This window comes from Heterodontus francisci, chromosome 5 (assembly GCF_036365525.1).
Source record: "Heterodontus francisci isolate sHetFra1 chromosome 5, sHetFra1.hap1, whole genome shotgun sequence".
Lineage (NCBI taxonomy): Eukaryota > Metazoa > Chordata > Chondrichthyes > Heterodontiformes > Heterodontidae > Heterodontus > Heterodontus francisci.
Genome location: NC_090375.1, coordinates 22,928,034 through 22,952,890, shown reverse-complemented (window position 1 = coordinate 22,952,890; position 24,857 = coordinate 22,928,034). Strand labels below are relative to the sequence as shown.

Below are 24,857 nucleotides of genomic sequence, written 5' to 3'. Positions count from 1 at the left end.
TGTAGATGGGGTGCTAATCAAGTGGGCTGCTTTGTCCTGGATGGGGCCGAGCTTCTTGAGTGTTGTTGGAGCTGCACCCATCCAGGCAAGTGGAGAGTATTCCATCACACTCCTGACTTGTGCCTTGTAGATTGTGGACAGGTATTGGGGTGTCAGGAAGTGAGTTACTCACCGCAGGATTCCTAGACTCTGACTTGCATTATATGTAAAATCTAATGCCTAACCTGCATTTCTCTATTGGATGGGGCAAGTGTGTTATCTGGCTGCAACATTTCATTGGGAGCCACTCAAGTTCCTCCTTGTTGTGGTTGGGTTGGCCCTGCAATTGCTTCTGCCAGTAGCTGATGTTGTTTGTTTTCTAACACATCTTGCCTATGTTTTTCTGCCAGTATTTGAGGCTCCTTGTTGGCAGTGAGCACTAAAAAAATTACAACCATATTACTGACTTCCTGGACAGCAGGTATGGAGACTGGGACAATATCGATTTATTCCAGTGAAACAATTAGCATTTGGCCAATGATGGGAATTTTTGGGCGATTCCAACAGTGAGCTTCACCTGTCAGAAATAATGGGCAGCGTGTATCCAAGGTTAGAAAATTATAGACATTGCTGGCCAGCTCCCAGTGAGCTTGCCTTTGAAAATAACCTCTCAAATCTAATTGAGTTGGTGTGTACTGGATAGAAAGAGGAGTAAGCCATTTAACCCCTTGAGCCATTCAATGAGATCATGACTGATCTGTGACTTGTATACTAGCCTTTGCCCCATATTCCTGAATACCTTTAATATAAAATCTATCAAGCTCAGATTTAAAATTAACAATAGATGTAGCATCAACTGCTATTTGTGGAAGAGAGTTCCAAACTTCTAACACCCTTTGCATGTAGAAGAATTTCCTAATTTCACCCTGAAATGCATGGATTTAATTTTTAGGTTGTGTCCCTTAGTCCTAGAAACCCCCCCCCCCCCAGCTAGCAGAAATAGTTTTCTCCATCTACCCTAACAGTTCCCCTCAGTGTCTTGAAAGCTTTGATCAATTCATCCCTTAACCTTCTAAATTCCAGAGAATACAGCACTAGCTTGTGCAATCTCTCCACAGATTTTACTCCTTGGAGTCCAGGTATCATTCTGGTAAATCCAAGCTGCAATCCCTCCAAGGTGTGATGCCCAGAACTGCTTACAGTTTTCCAGGTGTGGTCTAACCGGGGCTTTATATAGCTATAGCATGACTTCTACCTCCTTGTATTCTACATATAAAGGCCAGAATTCCTTTAGCCTTTTTGACTATTTTCTGCACATGTTCATCATATCTCAATGATGCAGGTAGCTGGAATCCCCAAGTCTCCTTGGACCTCCACTGTTTCCAGCTTTTCACCATTTAGAAAGTACTTTGTTGTATCTTTTCTTGGTCCAAAGTGGATGACCTGACACTTGCAGCCCAGTTATTTAGAGCAGTAAATATTAACTTCTAATATTATCACTGTGTGTAAGGCACCCTTACTATTACTGCAATAATATGCCTAACTCACAAGGGGAGAGCCAACTGTGTAACAGCCCTGACAACCAATTTTACCTGCAGCACCTGTGGAAGAGTCTGTCACTCTAGTATTGGCCTTTATAGCCACTCCAGGCGCTGCTCCACAAACCACCGACCACCGACCACCTCCAGGCGCTTACCCATTGTCTCCCGAGACAAGGAGGCCAAAGAAGATGAAGAAGAAGAAGAAGATGCATAAATGAATGATATTAATCATTACCTACCTAAATATCAATGCAAATGTATTTTTGGCCCATTCACCTCACTTTCTCTCAATCAAATCCTGGCAATCAAGTACCGAGGACAAATGGGTTCTGTTCAAAACAGTCATCAAAAAGAATGAAACCATGAAGACAAAATAAAATGATTATGATTTATGAAGGAAGGTGCAGAGGCAAATCAGATTGAATCAGAAGGCACTCTACACTTAAGGAACTTATCTTGCAGGAGAACAGCGAAAAGTATCGGATGCAATTAAGGAAGATGAAAATAGCATTAAACAAGAGATCTCTGGAAAAGGTGGTGCATAATTGTGGCAGTAATAGCCACAGAATTTTCAGCTATATCAGAAACCATAAAAGACCATATAGGACCACTAATGGGTACTGTAAGGCAGATTCAATCTGACTCTAAGCTTATGTCAGAGCTGCTGAATGATGATTTTGTATCAGTCAAAAGTCCTGTAGATGATGTCTGTGTTGCAGATAGGGACACTGTGAATTGAACAGCATTATTAATATTATTAATGTTATTAAATGCAGCATTATTGATGTTCTATTGGGTGGGCTGTTGTTAAGGAAGTGTTTAGTCATGATGTTCCAACCAGCATAGTGTGAGGCAGGCTTCATGGATCAGCCTGTCAATGTCATATATTTGTATGTTCTCTCCTGACAGCGCAGTTTCATTAGGGCTGATCATCTTGTGGTACCCTGGTGATGTGGAACTTGACAGTGAGTATGGGAGGCTGCACAGCACAAATCAGCTGAGCCCAATCCTCACCTATTGCACACCTATTATGTCATTCCAGCATTGTTACTAGATATTTACCAGGAGCAGAAACCCCAATGGATTTTCTCCTTCCCTAGCCCAGGCATGCTGTAATCGAAAGAACTTGCATTTATATAGCACCTTTCATAATCATAGGCTGTCCCAAGTGCTTTACAGTCAATGAAGTATTTTTTGAAGTGTAATCACTGTTGGAATGTAGGAAACACGGCAGCCAAAATTGCACACAGCAAGGTCCCACAAGCAGCAATGTGATAATGACCAGATAATCTCTTTTAGTGATGTTGGTTGCAGGATAAATATTGGCCAGGACACCAAGGGAACTCCCCTGTTCTTCTTTGGACAGTGCCATTGTCCTCTGAGAGGGAAGACAGGGCCTTGGTTTAACATCTCATCTGAAAGGCTGCACTATCGACAGTGCAGCAGTCCCTCAGTATCGCACTGGAGTGCCAGCCTAGATTTTGTAGAGCTTGAACCCACAATCTTCTGACTCAGAGGCCAGAGTGCCACCACCTATAGCACCCTTATCAGCCACTTGACCTGAGATCACAGAACTCACCACAGACTGGGGAAACTAACCCAGACATTTTTGGTCTGTGCTGCTCATCTAGTCATTAGAGCAACTGGCTGAGGCATGCAAGTAGCTCCGTCTTTTCAAGCAACAAAACATTTTCTTAAAAGTATTGCATAATTCAGGACTCCGGAATGCATAAATAAGGGGATCAATGATTGAGTGGCACATGATAAAGATTAGATCAATCTGAAAGAGGGATATAAAACATGCACAGTATGGGTTTGAAGGGCAGAATAAGTAGAGAGTGAGGTGTAAGGAAAATGGGGCCCAACAAGCAACAAAGATCCCGAGGAGGATAGTTATTGTTAGGGCTCCTTTAAAATTGGTTCTTCGATGAACTGTATGACCTGGAAGGGTTCTAATCCGCTTTGCATGCATTTGAGCCAGCAGGAACATGTATATGTAAAGGGACACAATGAGAATCAATGTTATGAAGAACAATATAAAAAAGAAGCTAACAATGGCATTATACTTGGCGAAAGAGATCATGATGATGCCAGTAAAAGTACAAAACACCCATATTCCTGAAATGATAATCACAGTTCGCTTTCCTGTCATGATGTTGTGGTAACGCAAAGCATGGAAAATAGTGATGTATCTGTCGGTCGTGATTGCTGCCAAGTTGAAAATGGAGGCTGTGAAAGAAATGCACAATAATGAATCATACACAAAATCCAATTTATCTAACAAGGCACGACTGATCAGATGTTCATTGTGAGACGTTATAGATATTGTAATTGCTTCACAGGCTTTGGCCAAGCTTAGTATAATGTCTGAAACCGCTAAACTGCAGATGAAGAAGTACATAGGCGAATGCAGATTCCTATTTTTGATTACTGCAATGATTACCAGCATGTTTTCGAGCAAACTGACTCCTGCAAGGATGAGATACACCTCAGTGGGAATTGGGATTTGGGTACATTCCTTAACAGTACTCCCATTCACATGGCTGTTGTCATTTATTTCAGGCACTGTTCTGTTCAGCAGCCAAGGAGAGATAGTGGCATCTGTATGTGGGGAGATGGTGGCATCTGTGCCCAGTGAGATGTTAAGTTCTGCCATTTGTTGCAGTTGGTGTCTGAAGCAAAATTGAAGGAGAATTAATCTTCAGCAAGCAGATTTAAAAACAAGTGCTTGATGTGGAATTGTCCTGTTCTTGTACCACTGCCTCAGGAAGTGGAAGCTATATCTGAAAAAGGACATTATGATAAAGTGAATTTAAGTTAAACTTTAAGTTAATCATTTAAATTAAACTTACATAGGACTTTTGTTAGCATACACTTAGCGTACTGTGAACAGTCTGGTCTCCATATTACAAAAAAGATATAGAAGCACTGCAAGCAAGTGCAAAAAAAAAGATTTACCAGGATGACATCAGAACTAAGAGGTTATAACTATCAGGGAAGGCTACACTGGCTAGGGCTCATTTTTTAGAAAAGGGAATGCTGAGAGGTGGCCAGATTGATGTCTTTAAAATTATAAAGGGATTCGATAAGGTAGACATAGAGAAGATGCCCCCACCTGTTGGGGAGTCCAAAAGTAGTGATCATAAACATATGATGGTCACTAATAAATCCAATAGGAAATTAGGAAGAAAAGTCTTTACTCGGAGAGTGGTTACAATGAGGAACTCGCTACCACATGGAGTGGTTGACGTGATTAGAACAGATGCATTTAAGAGGAAGCTAGATGAGCACATAAGGGAGAAGGAATAGAAAGATATGTTGATAGGATGAGATGAAATAAGATGGAAGGAGGCTCATGTGGAGTATAAACACCTAATGAGACCTAATGAGTCAAAAGATCTGTTTTTGTGCGACAAAATTCTTTGTAATTCTATGAAATCTTAAATACTTAATAATAAAATGGAAAAGTAAAAAAATATGAATACATAAAGGGTTCCCATTCCTTATTACAGTTAAACAGTAATTATTGTTGCTTCCAGAAGCTTCATTAAGACTCAATTATTAGAACAACCTGATCTGAAAATTCCCTTTAGTCTTATATGAAGGACATTATCAATACTTACTGAACAGATAATGTCCTAATGTTGTACTCATGAGTGCCTGGGGAATGTTCGTCTATCAATAACTAAGTAGACTAGAGGAACAGAGAGCAGAGACCTTGTTCTGTCATGTTGCTGCCCTCTTTAAAATATCCTGTAATTCCTTGACAGGGTCCAGGTAACCATGGTAATGAAATATGAGAAGGGGCACATCCACCCTCCTGTCTCAATTTACTGTGGTTTTATTCAAAGAAAGCTCATTTCTGCTGGTATCTCAAGAGGCTGGTGATGGGCCTTGCATATAGGATACCCTCGATCCTCCAGGTAGTATGCCAAGGCTAACTGCCATCTTTCTTTTGCAGTTCTCCATTAGATCTTCAGACCTGGAGGACTTTTGCCTGCTATTCTCCAAGATGAGGCAAAAGGCCTGGAGGGCCGCAACGAGGCATTTGGCTGCGGTTCTGTAACCACCCGCTTGCCAGTGGAAAGACCTGCCAAGGGTGTCAGCCTGTACTGTGGTGCAATTGGACCATGTAATGACCCAATCAGGCATCCTGTGGCTTGGAAAGTGAGGCTAGTACCTGCGGTCTGTCAGATTGTCTGCTAGCACCTTGTACAGGCTAACGTGAAAGTGGTGCTGGAAGGCTGCTGAGACTCATGACCATTTCAAAAGCATATCCTATATATTTCATATATAGTTTTATATAGCATTTACAGCACAGAAATAGGCCACTTGGCCCAACAGATCCATGAATGTGGTATTTATTGGTAGGGTGAGATGGAGTAGGGCTGGGAGGAGGTTAATGTGGAGCAAAAACACCAGCATGGACCTATTGGGCAGAATGCCCTATTTCTGTGCTGTAAATACTTTGTAATAGTTTGTAACAGGTTCTTCTATTCCTTTCTGTTCACGTGTGTATCGGCTTCCCCTAAAAAGCATCTCTGCTGGTTGCCTCAATTCTCCACAATGAACAGTAAATTTACTAACTGATTCAGTGAAGGAATTCAAATGTTGGCCAACTTTTTGCAAACCAATGTAGGACATAAGAAATAAGAGCAGGAGTAGGCCATGTACCTGGAGCCTGTTCCACCATTCAAAAAGATCATGGCTGACCCACTACCTCAACTCAACTTTAACACCCTATCCCTTGATTCCCTTAGTGTCCAGAACTCTATTGATCATTGTCTTGAATTCTTCTTTCTTCTTATTCTTTGACCTCCTTGTCTTGAGAGACAATGGGTAAGCACCTAGAGGTGGTCAGTGGTTTGTGAAGCAGCACCTGGAGTGGCTATAAAGGCCAATTCTAGAGTGACAGACTCTTCCACAGGTGCTGCAGGTAAAATTGGTTGTCGGGGCTGTTACACAGTTGGCTCTCTCCTTGCACCTCTGTCTTTTTTGCTGCTAACAGCTAAGTCTCTTTGACTCACCACACTTTAGCCCCGCCTTTATGGCTGTCTGCCAGCTCTGGCGATCACTGGCAACCGACACCCACGTCTTGACTATACTTCATAAAAGAGTGCCCACCCTCCCTGGGGTAGAAAATTCCAACCCTTTGAATGTAGGAATTTCTCCTTATCTCAGTCCTAAATGGCCAACCCTTTATTCTGAGGCTGCGCCCTTGTGTTGTAGATTCCCCAGCTTGGGAAACAGCCTCTCAGCATCTATCCTGTCAAGTCCAGAATTTTATGTTTCATTCTTCTAAACTGCAGAGAATAGAATCATCCTCTCATCCCAGGAATTAATCTGGTATTCATTTTGCAAAATCAACACTAACTTTGATCTGCTCTGCTCTCGGGTAATCAACAGCAAATGTCCACCCGTACAGTATTATTAAAGAAATCACCAAAGCAATCAGCATTTCCTCTTGGCAGACACAAACACCCTGATAAACCTACTATGATGTCTGTGAAACATGTATAACTGATTAAACAGAAGCTCCAGGCTGTAAATTACAATTACTCTTTCAAATAAAATCTTTGTAAACAATGGGAGTGTGGCAGGGATTTATAAAGGGCAGTTCGTTTCTTTTTTATGGGAATATAATGATGTTTGACCCTGTTTCTCTGTTCCGTTTATGCTGTAACAGCAAGCACCAGCACCCATTAGGATACAGCTTTGTCAGACATTACCTTATTAAGGCTGCTATGTGACAACTGCCAAAGCTTTGATATTGAGCCCAACCAGCTGACACTGATTTTTAAAAGATAAAGTGACTTCAAGATTAGAAATGGCATGATTGATTTAAGAAATGGAGTGTAAATATGCAACAGCAGGTCTACCAACTCCACTAAGAGCCATGAAAGACTGGAAAATGAAAGAAAACACATTCTCCCCCATGATCTCCACCATCTCTCCCATGATCTCCACCATCTCCCCCATGATCTCCACCATCTCCCCATGACCTCCATCATCTCCCCCATGACCTCCACCATCTCCCCCATGATCTCCATCATCTCCCCCATGACCTCCACCATCTCCCCCATGATCTCCACCATCTCTCCCATGATCTCCACCATCTCCCCCATGATCTCCACCATCTCCCCATGACCTCCATCATCTCCCCCATGACCTCCACCATCTCCCCCATGATCTCCACCATCTCCCCCATGATCTCCACCATCTCCCCCATGGCCTCCACCATCTCTCCATGACCTCGACCATCTCCCCATGACTTCCACCATCTCCCCATGGTCTCCAACATCACCCACAGCCTCCACCATCTCCCCATGACCTCCACCATCTCTCCATGACCTCCACCAGCTCCCCATGGCCTCCGTCATCTCCCCATGGCCTCCACCATCTCTCCATGACCTCTAACATCTTTCCATGACCTCCACCATCTCCCCATGACCTCCACCATCTCTCCATGGCCTCCAGCATCTCCCCATGACCTCCACCATCTCCCCTGGCCTCCACTATCTCTCCATGACCTCCACCACCTCTCCATGACCTCCACCATCTCCCCATGACCTCCACCATCTCCCCATGACCTCCATCATCTCTCCATGACCTCCACCATCTCTCCATGACCTCCACCATCTCCCCATGGCCTCCACCATCTCCCCATGACCTCCATCATCTCTCAATGACCTCCACCATCTCTCCATGACCTCCACCATCTCCCCATGACATCCACCATCTCCCCATGGCCTCCACCATCTCCCCATGACCTCCATCATCTCCCCATGACCTCCATCATCTCCCCTGGCCTCCACTATTTCCCCATGGCCTCCACCATCTCCCCGTGGCCTCCACCATCTCCCCATGACCTCCACCATCTCCCCATGGCCTCCACCATCTCCCTATGACCTCCACCATCTCCCCATGGCCCCCACCATCTCCCCATAACCTCCATCATCTCCCCATGGCCTCCACCATCTCCCCATGACCTCCATCATCTCCCCTGTGACCTCCACCATCTCCACAATCTCTTCACGACCTTCACAACCTCTGTGATCTCTCCCTTCCTACCTGCTCTCTGCTCCTCTCCTGCAGCTTACCACGCAATCCTTTTTCTTTTTGTTCATGACAAGGACCCGCATTTATTGCCCATCCCTAACTGCCCTTGCAAATGCAGTGGTGAGCCACCTTCTTGAACTGCTGCAGTTCATGTGGGATAGGTACACCCACAGTGCTGTTAGGAAGGGAGTTCAGGATTTTATTCCAGCAACTATATCCAGAATGGCGATATAGTCACAAGTCAGGATGGTGTGTGACTTTCAGGGGAACGTGCAGATGTGGTGTTCCCCTGCACCTGCTGCTATTCTACTAGGTGGTTGAGGTTGCGGGTTAGGAAGGTGCTGTCAAAGGAGTCTTGGCGAGTTGCTGCAGTGCATCTTGTATATGGTACACACTGCTGCCACTGTGCGCTGGTGGAGCAGGCTGTGAATGTTGAAGGTGTTGGATGGGGTGCCAATCAAGCGGGCTGCTTTGTCCTGGATGATGCGAGCTCCTTGAGTGTTGTTGGAGCTGCACCCATCCAGGCAAGTGAAGAGTATTCCATCATACTCCTGACTTGTGTTTTGTAGATGGTGGACAGGGCTTTGGGGAGTCAGGACGTGAGTCTCTTGCTGCAGAATTCACAGCCTTTGACCTGCTCTTGTTGCTGCAGTTTTTAAGTAGCTGGCCCAGTGAAGTTTCTGATCAATGGTGATTTTCTGCACAAATGTTTCTTGCCACTTATCAGCCCAGCCTGACTGTTTCCAGGCCTTGCTGCATGCAGGCATGGGCTGCATCATTATCTCAGGAGATGCAAATGGAACTGAACATTGTGCAATATTCAGCAAACATGCCCACTTCTGACCTCATGATGGAGGGAAGGTCATTGATGAAGCAGCTGAAGATTGTTGGGCCTCGGACATTACCCTGAGGAACTCCTGCAGCAATGTGCTGGGGCTGAGATGATTTGGCTCCAACAGCCACAACCAGCTTCCTTTGCACTACGTATGACTCCAACCAGTGGAGAGTTTCCCCCCTGATTCCCATTGACTTCAATTTTGCTAGGGCTGCTTGATGCCACACTTGCTTAAATGCTGCCTTGATGTCAAGGTCAGTCACTCTCACCTCACCTCTTGAAGTCAGCCCTTTTGTCCACATTTGGATCAAGCCTGTAATGAGGTCAGGAGCTGAGGGCCCTGGCGGAATCCAAACTGAGCATCGGTGAGCAGGATGTTGCTGAGTAAGTGCCACTTGATAGCACTGACCTATCTTCATAACAATTGATAGCACTGTTGATGACGCATTCCTTCTCTTTGCTGATGATCGAGAGCAGACTGATGGGGCGGTAATTCTGAACAGCACATATCTGAGTAATTTCCCACTAGATGCCAGTGCTTTAGCTGAACTGGACCAGCCACATAAATGCTGTGGCTTCAAGAGCAGGTCAGAGGCTGGGAATTTTGCAGCGACTAACCCACCTCCTGACTTCCCAATGCCTGTCTAACATCTATAAGGCACAAGTCAGGAGTGTGATGGAATACTCTACACTTGCCTGGATGGGTGCAGCTCCAACAACACTCAAGAAGCTCGACACCTTCCAGGGCAAAGCAGCCCACTTGATTGGCACCCCATCTACAAACATTCACTCCCTCCACCACCGACGCACAGTGGCAGCAGTGTGTACCATCCACAAGATGCACTGCAGCAATGCACCAAGGCTCCTCAAACAGCACCTTCCAAACCCGCGACCTCTACCTACTAGAAGGACAAGGGCAGCAAATACATGGGAACACCACCACCTGCAAGTTCCCCTCCAAGTCACACGCCATCCTGACTTGGAACTATATCGCCGTTCCTCCACTGTCGCTGGGTCAAAATCCTGGAACTCCCTTCCTAACAGCACTGTGGGTGTACCTACCCCACATGGACTGCAGCGGTTCATGAAGGCAGCTCACCACCACCTTCTCAAGGGCAATTAGAGATGGGCAATAAATGCTGGCCTAGCCAGTGACGCCCACATCCCATGAATGAATAAAAAAAAAAGCACCATGGGTGGCTCAGCTGTGCAGGGAGGGAGGAGAAAAGACAAGAGAGCAATAGTGGTAGGGGATTCTATAGTTAGGGGAACAGATAAGCATTTCTGTGGTCGCAGATGTGATTCCAGGATGGTAACTTGCCTCTCTGGCGCAATGGTCATTGATATTACCGAGCGGCTACAGGGCATTCTGGAGGGCGAGGGTGCACAGCCAGAGGTCGTGGTCAACATTGGTACCAATGATATAGGTAGAAAAAGGGATGAGGTCCTGCAGGCTGAGTTTAGGGAGTTAGGAAAGAGATTAGCAAGCAGGACCTCAAAGATAGTAATCTCCGGATTACTCCCAAGGCCACGTGCTAGTGAGTACAGAAATAGGAGAATACACCAGATGAATGTGTGGCTGGAGAGATGGTGCAGGAGCGAGGGCTTCTGATTTCTGGGGCATTGGGACAGGTTCTGGGGAAGGTGGGATCTGTACAAGCCAGACGGTCTACACCTGAACAGGACTGGGACAAATATCCTTGCAGGAAGGTTTGCTAATGCTGTTGGGGATGGTTTAAACTAGATTGGCAGCAGGGTGGGAATCTGAGGGCAGTTTCAGAAGGCAATTTCAGGGCAGGGAGTGGGAGGCAGAAAATTAGCGAGTGATTCTGAAAGACAGAAGAAGCAAAGGTTAAAAAGGAATTTGGCATGTTAAAAGGTATTTATTTAAATGCAAGGAGTATGGTAAATTAAGGCGATGAGCTGAGGGCACAGATAGACACATGGCAACACAACATCATTGCTATAATGGAAACTTGGCTTGAAACTTGCAAGAATGACAGCTCAACATCTCTGGATATAGAGATTTTAGATGGGATAGTGAGGGGGGAAAAATGGAGGGGGTGTAGCCTTATTGGTTAAGGAATTGATAACAGCTGTGAGGAGGGATGATATGCTAAATGAATCATCAAATGAGGCCATATGGGTGGAGATCAGAAATAAAAAAAGGGACAGCCACACTACTTGGTGTGTACTATAGACCCCCAAATAGTGAAAGCAAGATAGAGGGACAAATATGTAGGCAAATTTCTGAGTGCAAAAACTATAGGGCAATAATAGTTAGGGATTTCAGCTACCCTAATGTCAACTGGGATACAAACAGTGTGAAGGGCCCCGAGGGCACAAAATTCTTGAACTGCATTTTAGAGAACTTTTTTAGCCAGCACGTAACAAGCCCAACGAGAGGGGGCGCAATTCTAGATTTAGTCTTTGGTAATGAAGCTGGGCAAGTGGATGAAGTAATGAAGTAGCAGTGGGTGACCACTGTGGAGATGGTGACCATAATACAGTTAGTTTCAGCATAGTCATGGAAAAGGGCAAAGATAAAACAGGAGTAAAAGTTCTAAATTGGGGGAAGGCAAATTTTACGAAACTGAGAGGTGACCTGGCGAAAGGGGACTAGATACAGCTACTTGAAGGAAAATCAATGGCAAACCAGTGGGAGGCATTCAAAAGCGGGATACTACAGGCAGAATGTAGGTATGTTCCCAGAAACATAAAGGACGGTACGGCCAGATCTAGTGCCCCCTGGTTATCTAGAAGCATACAAGGTAAATTAAAGCAGAAAAAGAAAGCTTATGACAGTCACAAAAAAATTAATACTTTAGAAAGCCTAGAGGAGTATAGAAATGCAAGGGTGAAGTAAAAAAGGAAATTAGAAAAACAAAGAAGCATTTGCAACCATCTTCAGCCAGAGGTTCCGAGTTGATGATCCATCTCGGCCCCCTCCTGAAGTCCCCAGCATCACAGATGCCAGACTTCAGCCAATTCCATTGACTCCGCGTGTTATCAAGAAACGACTGAAGGCACTGTATACGGCAAAGGCTATGGGCCCTGACAATATTCCGGGAATAGTATTGAAGACCTATGCTCCAGAACTTGCCATGCCCCTAGCCAAGCTGTTCCAGTACAGCTACAACACTGGCATCTACCCGGCAATGTGGAAAATTGCCCAGGTATGTCCTGTACACAAAAAGCAGGACAAGTTCAACCCAGCCAATTACCGCCCCATCAGCCTACACTCAGTCATCAGCAAAGTGATGGAAGGTGTCATCAACAGTGCCATCAAGCGGCACTTGCTTACCAATAACCTGCTCAGTGATGCTCAGTTTGGGTTCCGCCAGGGCCACTCAGCTCCTGACCTCATTACAGCCTTGGTTCAAACATGGACAAAAGAGCTGAACTCAAGAGGTGAGGTGAGGGTGACTGCCCTTGACATCAAGGCAGCATTTGACTGAGTATGGCATCAAGGAGTCCTAGCAAAACTGGAGTCAATGGCAATCAGGGGGAAAACTCTCTGCTTGTTGGTGTCATACCTAGTGCAAAGGAAGATGGTTGTGGTTGTTGCAGGCCAATCATCTCAGCTCCAGGACATCACTGCAGGAGTTCCTCAGGGTAGTGTCCTAGGCCCAACCATCTTCAGCTGCTTCATCAATGACCTTCCTTCAATCATAAGGTCAGAAGTGGGGAAGTTTGCTGATGATTGCACAATGTTCAGCACCATTCGCAACTCCTCAGATACTGAAGCAGTCTGTGTTGAAATGCAGCAAGACTTAGACAATATCCAGGCTTGGGCTGATAAGTGTCAAGTAACACTCACGCCACACAAGTGCCAGGCAGTGACCATCTCCAACAAGAGAGAGTCTAACCATCTCCCCTTGACATTCAGTGATATTACCATTGCTGAATCCCCCACTATCAACATCCTAGGGGCTACCATTGACCAGAAACTGAACTGGAGTAGCCATATAAATACCGTGGCTACAACAGCAGGTCAGAGGCTAGGGATCCTGTGACGAGTAACTCACCTCCTGACTTCCCACAGCCTGTCCACCATCTGCAAGGCACAAGTCAGGAGTGTGATGGAATACTTTTCACTTGCCTGGATGGGTGCAGCTCCAACAACACTCAAGAAGCTCGACACCTTCCAGGACAAAGCAGCCGACTTGATTGGCACACCATTCACAAACATTCACTCCCTCCACCACCGATGCACAGGCCAGTAGTGTGTACCATCTACAAGATGCACTGCAGCAATGCACCAAGGCTCCTTTGACAGCACCTTCCAAACCCATGACCTCTACCAACTAGAAGGACAAGGGCAGCAAATGCATGGGAGCACCACCACCTGCAAGTTCCCCTCCAAGTCACGCACCATCCTGACTTGGAGCTATATCACCGTTCCTTCACTGTCGCTGGGTCAAAATCCTGGAACTCCCTTCCTAACAGCACTGTGGGTGTCCCTACCCCACATGGACTGCAGCGGTTCAAGAAGGCAGCTCACTACCACCTTCTCAAGGGCAAATAGGGACGGGCAATAAATGCTGGCCTGGCCAGCGATGACCACATCCCATGAATGAATGAAAAAAACATGAAAGGTTATTGGCAGGTAAAATCAAGGAAAACCCAAAGATACATATGAACATGCAAATTAGGAGCAGGAGTAGGCCACTCGGCCCTTTGAGCCTGTTCTGCCATTCAATAAGTTCATGGCTGAACTGATTACACCACATTTCCATCTGCCCCCGATAACCTTCCACCCCTAGTACATTAAGAGCAAGAGGATAACTAAAGAAAGGTTGGGGCCCATCAGAGATATACAAGGGAACTTATGCATGGATGCAGAAGATGTGGGCAGGGTTCTTAATGAGTTTTTTGCCTCTGTCTTCACAAAGTAGAGGGTTGATGCAGACATTGTGGTAAAAGAGGAGTGTGAAATATTAGATACTATAAGCATAGTGAGAGAGTAAGTACGAGAGGGTCTGACATCCTTGAAGGTGGATAAATGGCCAGGGCTGGATGGATTGTATCCCTGGTTGTTAAAGGAAGCCAGGGTGGAAATAGCAGATATGTTGAGGATCATCTTCACTGGCTAGGTGCTAGAGAATTGGAGGTCTGGCGAACGTTATACCATTGTTCAAAAAGGGTGCGAGGGACAGGCCAAATAATTACAGGCCGGTCAGTCTGACCTTGGTGGTGGGTAAGTTATTAGAATCAATTCTGAGAGACAGGATAAACTGCCACTTAGAAAGGCACGGATTAATCAGGGATGATCAGCATGGATTTGTTAAGGGAAGGTCATGTCTTACTAACCTGATTGAGTTTTTTGAAGAAGTAACAAGGAGGATTGATGAGGGTAGTGCAGTGGATGTGGTTTACATGGATTTTAATAAGGCGTTTGACAAGGTCCCCCATGGCAGTCACAGTCAGAAAAATGAAAGCCCATGGGATACAGGGGAATGTGGCAGGTTGGATCCAAAATTGGCTCAGTGACAGGAAACAAAGGGTAGTAGTTGACGGATATTTTTGTGAATGGAAAGCTGGTTTCAGTGTCGTTTTACAAGGCTCAGTTTTGGGTCCCTTGCTGTTTGTGGTATATATTAATGATTTGGACTTAAATGTGGGAGGCATGATTGGGAAATTTGCTGATGACACAAAAATTGGCCATGTTGATAGTGAAGAGGATAGCTGCAAACTCCAGAATGATATCAATGGTTTGGTTGAGTGGGCGGAAAAGTGGCAAATGGAATTCAATCCAGAGAAGTGTGAGATAATGCATTTGGGGAGGGCAAATAAAGCAAGGAAATACACAATAAACGGGAGGATATTGAGAGGGGTAGAAGAAGTGAGAGACCTTTAGTGCATAGCCACAGGTTCCTGAAGGTGGCAGGACAGGTAGGTAGAGTGGTGAAGAAGACATATGGAATGCTTTCCTTATTTACCGAGGTATAGAATACAAAAGCAGGGATGTAATGCTGGAACTGTATAAAATGCTAGTTAGGCCACAGCTGGAGTATTGCATACAGTTCTGGTCACCACATTACAGGAAGAACATATGATCTGGAGAGAGTACAGAGGAGATTTTTGTTTTAGAGATACAGCACTGAAACAGGCCCTTTGGCCCACTGAGTCTGTGCTGACCAACAACCACTCATTTATACTAATTGTACAATAATCCCATATTCCCTACCACATCCCCACCATTCTCCTACCACCTACCTACACTAGGGGCAATTTGCAATGACAAATTTATCTACCAACCTGCAAGTCTTTGGCTGTGGGAGGAAACCAGAGCACCTGGCAGAAACCCATGCGGTCACAGGGAGAACTTGCAAACTCTGCACAGGCAGTACCCAGAACTGAACCCAGGTTGCTGGAGCTGTGAGGCTGCAGTGCTAACCACTGCACCACTGTGCCGCCCTTTATGAGAATGCTGCCAGGGCTTGAAAGTTGCAGCTATGAGGAAAGATTGGATCAGCTCGGGTTATTTTTCTTAGAACAGAGGATGCTGAGGGGTGACTTAATTGAGGTGTACAAAATTATGAGGGGCCTAGATATAGTAGACAGGAAGCATCTGTTTCCCCTCGCGGAGAGGTCAATTACCAGGGGGCACAGATTTAAGGCGATTGTTAGACATGAGGAAAAACATTTTAACCCAGAGGGTGGTGGGTGTCTGGAATTCACTGCCAGGACCGGTGGTGGAGGCAGAAACCCTTGACTCATTTAAAAGGTACCTCAACATGCACCTGAACCGCTGTAACCTGCAAGGCTACTGATCAGGTGCTGGAAGGTGGGACTGGATTGGGCGGCTAGTTGTTTTGGCTCGCGCAGACATGATGGGCTGAATGGCCTCCTTCTGTGCCGTAATTTTTCTATGGTTTCTATGGTTAGTGAGGAGGATTGGAGAAATTTGTATAGTTAACTGGGCTGGGTATGCCTTTGTCATGTCGGGTGTCTTGATCGATGCTGAGTGGCCTGTACAGACTTATCCTTCTTAGATATGTTCGTAGCAGTTTGATACAACTGAATGACTTGCTAGACCATTTCAGCAGACAGTTAAATGTCAACTGTATTGCTGTGGGTCTGGAGTCACATGTTGCCAGACCAGCTAATGATGGAAGATTTCCTTCTCTAAAGTGCAGATAAACGAGATGGGTTTTTACAACAATTGAGAATTTATATGGTCACCATTATTGATACTAGCTTTGTATTCTGGATTGGTTTAATTCATTGGATTTAAATTCCCCAGCTGCTGTGGTGGGATCTGAGCTCCTATCTGTAGTCCAGATCTCTGGCTTGCTAGTGCAATAACATAATCACTATGCCACCATTCCTGATGTCTCTCCACATTCTTCTTACCAAAACGTATCACCTCCATGTTGAATTTCATCGGCCATGTGTCATTCCACCAGCTTGCCTACTGCACAGAAGGAGGCCATTTGGCCCATTGAGTCCATGTCAGCTCTCCACGAGAAGTCTATTACTATCTTCTTCCCCATTTACTACAAGTCCAAGATTAGTGCCATCTGCAATTCTGAAATTGTGCTCTGTGCCCCCAAGTCCAAGTGGCTGTCATGCTGAAACTTGGGGAACACCAAAGTATACCTCCCTCCAGTCCATAAAACATCCTTTCATCACAACCTTCTGTGTTCTAGCCCTTCACCAATTTGGTATCCATGCTGCCAGTGCCCTTTTTATCCAATGGGCCCTAATCTTGCGAACAAGTCAAATATGTGGTACTTTATCAAATGCCTTTCGAAATTCCATATATACATCATCAACTGCACTGCCCACATCCACCCTCTCTCTTACCTCATCAAAATACTCAATCAAGTTAGTCAAACACAATTTGTTCGTAACAAGTCCATGCTGGTTCTCCTTTATTAGTCCATGCTTGTCCGAGTGTCTGTTAATTTTCTCCTGGATTATTGTTTCTAAAAGCTTCTCCATCACCGACGTTAAACTGACTGGTCTGTAATTGCTGGGTTTATCCTTGTTTTGAAGAACAGTGCAATGTTTGCAATTCTCCAGCCCTTTGGCTTCATCCCTATATCACAGAAGGATTGGAAGATTGTGGCCAGCACCTGCACAATTTCTACCCTTGCTTCCCTCAACAACCTAGGGTGCATCCCATCCGGTCCGGGTGGCTTATCTACTTTAGGTACCACCAGGCTCTTTATCTATTTTTATCTCATCCAGTGTCCCAACAACCTCGTCATTTACCATTGCTTTGACAATGTTCTCTTCCTTGGTAAACATCGATGTAAAGTATTCATGTTGTACCTCAGATATGCCTTCTGCCTTCGTCAATAGATATCCATTTGGTCCTTAATTGGCCTCCTTACTCCACTGATAACCCTTTTACTGTTATCTGATCTATTCTTTTTTAGTCCAAAGGGCATGACCTCACCATTCTATTGTTGATAAGGTTGGTGCATCATATTGGGTTTGGCCTTTCACCTCTGGTGCCCTCTGATATCCATGGCATTCTTTGTCTTTGATTGCTTCTCCACGAAATCCCGTGTGAAGGGATTACTGAATGTGATCCCCACAGCTTGCAACTTAAAGGCAGCAAAAATAATTGGGTTGTGTAGCTGTAAGTGATCCCTTCCCGAAAGGCAAGAACCTTTCTGTCTGTTTCCTGCATTAAAACAGTGACAGCATTTCTAAAAAAGTACTTCACTGGCTGTAAACTGCTTTGTGACGTCCAGTGATCATGAAAAGCACTATATAAAAGCCAATCTTTTTGTTATTTTTCTTTAATACCAATTCTAAATGGGGAAAAGCATTGCTGTGAGAAAAATATAATTTTACTTGCTACCCATTTCCACAGAACAAAGCTTTATAATGAAGCTTTAGTTCATTCTGCATGACAGAACACATCACTGTCAGGCAACCAGGTCAGGGGTTTATGCAGGCAGCGGACAGGAATTCAGCCAGTTCCTGAACTCCCAGTTATTTGGCTCCATTTTGCATAGTTCTTTCCATGAAAAGATTTTTAACAGCAGAAATTTCTAGACTAATGTTGAATGAGCTGCACAACCAAAAGTGTGGCCGATAAATAGTTTTTTCTGAGCATTTCAGTGAGATGTCCATTTTTATCTTTTTTCCAGTTTTCCATCTTTATTCATAGACTGAATTCTCTTGGACAAAAGTGACAAATAAGTACTTGCTAGACTTGTAAGGGTAAAGTATAACCTATTTTCTGTGTTTGATTTTAAAGTTTCTGGCAGTATTTGAGAGAGGTCAACAAAAGACATTTGATAAATCGTATTTGAAGAGTCATAACATTTTACTGTGACGTTAATGCTCAGGGCAATGAGGACCTTGCCACTCTCTATTTTCAGTGCCGTTTTAGTCATTATGAAGTCCTTTCATTCAGTTGTTTCAGTTGTCACAATGCAACTTTGATGGTCAGCTCCAGGCAGTGATCCAGCTCCACACCAGTGAGTGGGTTGTTTCATTCTGTTGATTGTTGTGTAGGTTCACCTTCAGTAGAAATTAGCAGAGTTATTGCTATTTTGTTCTTCAGGGCTTGTTACCATGGAAAACTGGATGTCGCCAACAAACTTATCCAACTTATCAAGGACAGAAAGCTTGATAAAGGAAAATATCTTCAGTGAAACCTCTCCCAGCAGTTAGGATACAGGGCCACATTATACCAACCATGACATGTAATGGGCAAATCACACTCGCATGGTTGTGCCCGCTATGAGTGGCAGGGACTGTATCAGATTACCAAATTGGCCATGTAGGATTGATTCCCTTCCAATCTCGCATTATGGCACCTGCCACCTTGGAGCCAACTCAACTCATGAAGGGACATTATTGGCTTCCTGATAAAGGAGAATAACCACCAGTTGGCCATCAGAGTGAGTATAATTGCTCTGGTGAGCAGCCAGTATGAGCTCACGGTCACCATCCTTCAGGCTACGTCATAGACAATCACCTTAACCAGTCCGTATTATAGCAGGCCACCTTGCATATCTGACGCAGGCCATGCATGGATTCCATACTATCTGACTGTGATAGTGCATTGAGCCACAGTGGGACATGGAAAGATAGTTACAGTTAAAAAGTGCAGATATTTATGATCCAGTCTTTGCTAACCTAAGCAAGAGGGGTTTGCCATCAAAGGCAGCTTTACTGAAAAATGTCCAAGTCTTTGTTTCTTCTCTTTATGATGCATCAAACTCATATTGACAGCATTCTTTGTACTATTATAAAACAAAAAATGCTGAACTGATGAAAGGGCAGCATTGACTCTGTTTCTCTCGCCACAGATGCTGCCTGACCTGCTGAGTGTTCCAGCATTTTCTGTTTTTATTTCAGGTTTGCAGCCTCTGCAGTATTTTGCTTTTAGATTTTGCACTATCAATGTTTGACTCAAGAATGAATTCTTGCCTCTGACTGAAGAAGCCATTCTGTAACATTGAATTACACAGACACAGCACAGATACAGGCCATTCGGCCCAGTAGGTCTATGTTGGTGTGTATGCTCCACACGAGCCTCCTCCTGCTCTTCTGCATCTAATCCCATTAACATATCTTTTTCCCTTTTATGTTTATCTAGCTTCCGCTTAAATTCATCTATGATAGTTATCTCCATTCTTCATTTTTCTTTGAGGAAGGATACCATTATCTTTCCTACCACTGACATTGCTAAATGGTCTATACTTCCCTGGACTTGTCCTATCTAGTACATTCAGGGAACAAATGACTAAATGCTCCTGTGGAAGATGGCAAATGAATCCTGTCTCAACAAAACCTCCAGCTGGTAAGGGCTAGATTTTGAAAGAAGTGCAAGTTCAGTCTCTTCTTAGGAAGATTTTACTTCCTTGGGTAGCATTAGATGAAACTGTTCAGCTTCAAGTAGCCCAAACAGGGGAGGCAGTGGTGTAGTGGTATTGTCATAAGACTAGTGATACAGGGAATTGCTCCAGGAACATGGGTTTGAATCCCATGACAGCAATGCCAAACTAGTCATCCATGAGATGCTGTGTGTCATCAGGAGCAGCAGAACTGTACTCAATCACAATCTGGAATTTGAATTCAATTAATAAATCTGGAATTAAAAGCTAGTCTAATGCCTCTGTGGCAGATCACCATGAAACCATTGTCCATTGTCAGAAAAACCCATCTGGTTCACTAGTGTCCTTTAGGGAAGGAAGTCTGCCATCCTTACCTGGTCTGGCCCACACAGCAATGCCATTGACTCTTAAATGCCCTCTGAATTGGCCTAACAAGCCATGCAGTATCAAACTGCGACAAAGTCAATAAGGAAGGAAACTGGACAGACCACCTGGCATCAACCTAGGCACTGGAAATGACAACAGCAAACACCAGCCCTGTTGACCCTGCAAAGTCCTCCTTACTAACATCTGGGGGCTTGTGCCAAAATTGGGAGGGCTGTCTCACAGACTAGTCAAGCAACAGCCTGACGTAGTCATACTCAGGGAATCATACCTTGCAGACAATGGCCCAGACACCACCATCACCATGCCCAGATACGTCCTGTCCCAGCAGAGGTGGCAACGCAGTGGTATATAGTGGGGAGGGAATTGCTCTGGGAGTCCTCAACATTGTGTCATAGCCTCAGGCCAAATGATGGGCAAGGAAACCTCCTGCTGATTACCTAATGCTCCCCACCTCAGCTGATGAATCAGTACTCCTCTATGTTGACCACCACTTGGAGGAAACACTGAGGGTAGCAAGAGCACAGAATGTAATCTGGGTAGGGGACTTCAATGTCTATCACCAAGCGTGGCTTGGTAGCACCACAACGGATATAGCTGCTAACTGGGTAGGCGGCAGGTGGTGAGGGCAACAACATACTTGACTGCGTCCTCAACAATCTGCCTTCCACAGGTGCATCTGTCCATGACAGTATTGGTAGGAGTGACCACCGCACAGTCTTTGTGAAGACAAAGTCCTGTCTTCATATTGAGGATACCTTCCATCGTGTTGTGTGGCACTACCACCGTGCTAAATGGGATAGATTTTGAATAGATCTAGCAACGCAAAACTAGGCATCCATGAGACGCTGTGGGCCATCAGGAGCAACAGAATTGTACTCAACCACAATCTGTAACCTCATGGCCCGGCATATCCCCCACTCTACTATTACCATCAAGCCAGGAGACCAACCCTGGTTCAATGAAGAGTGCAGGAGGGCATGCCAGGAGCAGCACCAGGCATACCTCAAAATGAGGTGTTAACCTAGTGAAGCTACAACCCAGTACTACTTGCACGCCAAACTGCATAAGCAGCATGCGATAGACAGAGCTAAGCGATCCCACAACCAATGGATCAGATCTAAGCTTTGCAGTCCTGCCACATCCAGTTGTGAATGGTGGTGGACAATTAACCAACTAACTGGAGGAGGTGGCTCCACAAATATCACCATCCTCAATGATGGGGGAGCCCAGCACATCAGTGCGAAAGATAAGGCATTTGCAACAATCTTCAGCCAGAAGTGCCGAGTGGATGATCCATCTCGGTCTCCCCCTGAACTCCCCAGCATTACAGATGCCAGACTTCAGCCAATTCGATTCACTCCGCGTGATATCAAGGAACAACTGAAGGCACTGGATACTGCAAAGGCTATGGGTCCTGACAATATTCCGGCAATATTACTGAAGACCTGTGTTCCAGAACTTGACGCATGCCTAGCCAAGCTGTTCCAGTACAGCTGCAACACTGGCAATGTGGAAAATTGCACAGGTACTTCCTGTACACAAAAAGCAGGAAAATATGAAAAGGAAGAATGTGCAGGGTTATGGGGAGAAGGCAGGGGAATGGAACTGAGGGAATTGCTCTTTTGGAGAGCCAGTGTGGACACGATGGCCAAATGGCCTCCTTCTGCACTGTAACAATTCTGTGATCCAACACAGCCAATTACCGCCCCATCAGCCTACTCTCAATCATCAGTAAAGTGATGGAAGGTGTCATCAACAGTGCTATCAAGCGGCACTTGCTTAGCAATAGCCTGCTCTGTGACGCTCAGTTTGGGTTCCACCAGGGCCGCTCAGCTCCTGACCTCATTACAACCTTGGTTCAAACATAAGCAAAAGAGCTGAACTCAAAAGTTGAGGTGAGAGTGACTGACCTTGACATCAAGGCAGCATTTGACCGAGTGTGGCTTCTAGGAGCCCTAGCAAAACTGGAGTCAATAGGAATCAGGGGGAAATCTCTCCGCTGGTTGGAGTCATACCTAGCGCAAGGGAAGATGGTTGTGGTTGTTGGAGGTCAATCATCTCAGCTCCAGGGCATCACCACAGGAGTTCCTCAGGGTAGTGTCCTAGGCCAACCATCTTCAGCTGCTTCATCAATGACCTTCCTTCAATCATAAGGTTAGAAGTGGGGATATTCGCAGATGATTGCACAATGTTCAGCACCATTCACGACTCCTCAGATACTGAAGCTGTCCGTGTAGAAATGCAGCAAGACCTGGACAACATCCAGGCTTGGGCTGATAAGTGTTAAGTAACATTTGTGCCACACAAGTTCCAGGCAATGACCATCTCCGACAAGAGAGAATCTAACCATCTCCCCTTGATAGTCAATGGCATTACGGTTGCTGAATCCCCCACTATCAACATCCTGTGGGTTACCACTGACCAGAAACTGAACTGGAGTAGCCATATAAATACCATGGCTACAACAGCAGGTCAGAGGCTAGGAATCCTATGACGAGTAACTCACCTCCTGACGCCCCAGAACTTGTCCACCATCTGCAAGGCATAGGTGAGGAGAGTGATGGCATACTCTCCACTTGCCTGAATGGGTGCAGCTCCAACAACACTCAAGAAGCTTGACACCATCCAGGACAAAGCAGCCCGTTTGATTGGTACCCACCCACAAACATTCACTCCCTTCATCACTGATGCACAGTGACAGCAGTGTGTACCATCTACAAGATGCACTGCAGTAATGCACCAAGGCTCTTTAGACAGCACCTTCCAAACCCATGACCTCTACCACCTAGAATTGCTGCAATTATACAAGGCCTTGGTGAGACAACATCTGGAGTATTGTGTGCAGTTTTGGTCTCCTTATCTGAGAAAGGATGTTCTTGCTATGGAGGGAGTGCAGCGAAGGTTCACCAGACTGATCCCTACAATGGCAGGACTGATGTACAAAGAGAGATTGGGTCAATTAGGCGTGTATTCGCTAGAATTTAGAAGAATGAGAGGGGATCTCATAGAAGCCTACAAAATTCTAACAGGACTGGACAGACTAGATGCAGGAAGAATGTACCCGATAACAGGGCAGTCCAGGACCAGGGGTCACAGTCTAAGGATAAGGGGTAAGCCATTTAGGACTGAGAAGAGGAGGGATTTCTTCACCCAGAGAGTGGTGAACCTGTGGAAATCTCTACCACAGAAAGCAGTTGAGGCCAAATCATTAAATATATTAAAGAAAGAGTTAGATATAGTTCTTAGGGCTAAAGTGATCAAGGGATATGGGGAGAAAGCGGGAACAGGGTACTGAGTTTGGATGATCAGCCATGATTGCATTGAATGGCAGTGCAGGCTCGAAGGGCTGAATGACCTACTCCTGCTCCTATTTTTCTATTTTCTATGCTTCTATGTTTCTATGCTCTAGAAGGACAAGGGTAGCAAATGCATGGGAACATCACCACCTGCAAGTTCCCCTCCAAGCCACACACCATCCTGACTTGGAACTATATTGCCATTCCTTCACTGTCGCTGGGTCAAAATCCTGGAACTCCCTTCCTAACAGCACTGTGGGTGTACCTACCCCACATGGACTGCAGTGGTTCAAGATGGCAGCTCACCACCACCTTCTCAAGGGCAATTAGAGATGAGCAATAAATGTTGGCCTGGCCAGCAACGCCTATATTAGATGAACGAAAAAAAAACATGGAATTCGGTTTTAAAATTCATGGGGTGTCTATAAAGATGGTTGTGATTGTATGAGGTGCAAGCTCTTTCAGAATGTATTCAAGCTGTGCTGTCAGATAATGGTAACACTGAATAAGTTAACAGTCATATCAGGAACTGATTTGGCACATGTTCGAACTGGGCAATTATTAAATAGTGACAACATTTCCTGTATTGTAAATAGCTTGTCACAAATGTATGTTGCTTTAAAGAAGAAATTTGACCAGGATTATGTGAAAAAATATAATTGATATGACTGGGGACTATTATTTATCCTAATTATTTTTTAATTCAATATGACAAAAACAAGGATGACACATGGAATAAGAAAACAGTTGAAAGTATTTTGAGTATTTGCTTCCGAATGAGTTTAATACCTATCTGCTCATAACAAAGTGGCTGCAGAACTAAAATCAGTGATTGACTAAATTTTGAATATCATTTGTGAAATTTGAAAGGGGAGTTCCCACACTTTTGTATTTATTGAAAATTGTCATTAATAGTGGATTCCCCACTATTAACATCCTGGGAGTTACC

At 44.9% G+C, this 24,857-nt stretch overlaps 1 protein-coding gene across 2 annotated transcripts in view; it reads right to left on the bottom strand.

Annotated features, from left to right (window-relative positions):
• Positions 1 to 970: 970 nt before the first annotated feature.
• LOC137369764 (adrenocorticotropic hormone receptor-like) overlaps positions 971 to 24,857 on the bottom strand; it is a 131,372-nt gene continuing 107,485 nt past the window's right edge. For both annotated transcript variants that reach the window (XM_068031184.1, XM_068031183.1), the window contains one exon: positions 971 to 4,303. In XM_068031184.1, coding sequence (XP_067887285.1) covers positions 3,148 to 4,176 — 1,029 coding nt within the window. In that variant the 5' untranslated portion in view covers positions 4,177 to 4,303 and the 3' untranslated portion in view covers positions 971 to 3,147. The remainder of the gene's footprint in view (positions 4,304 to 24,857) is intronic.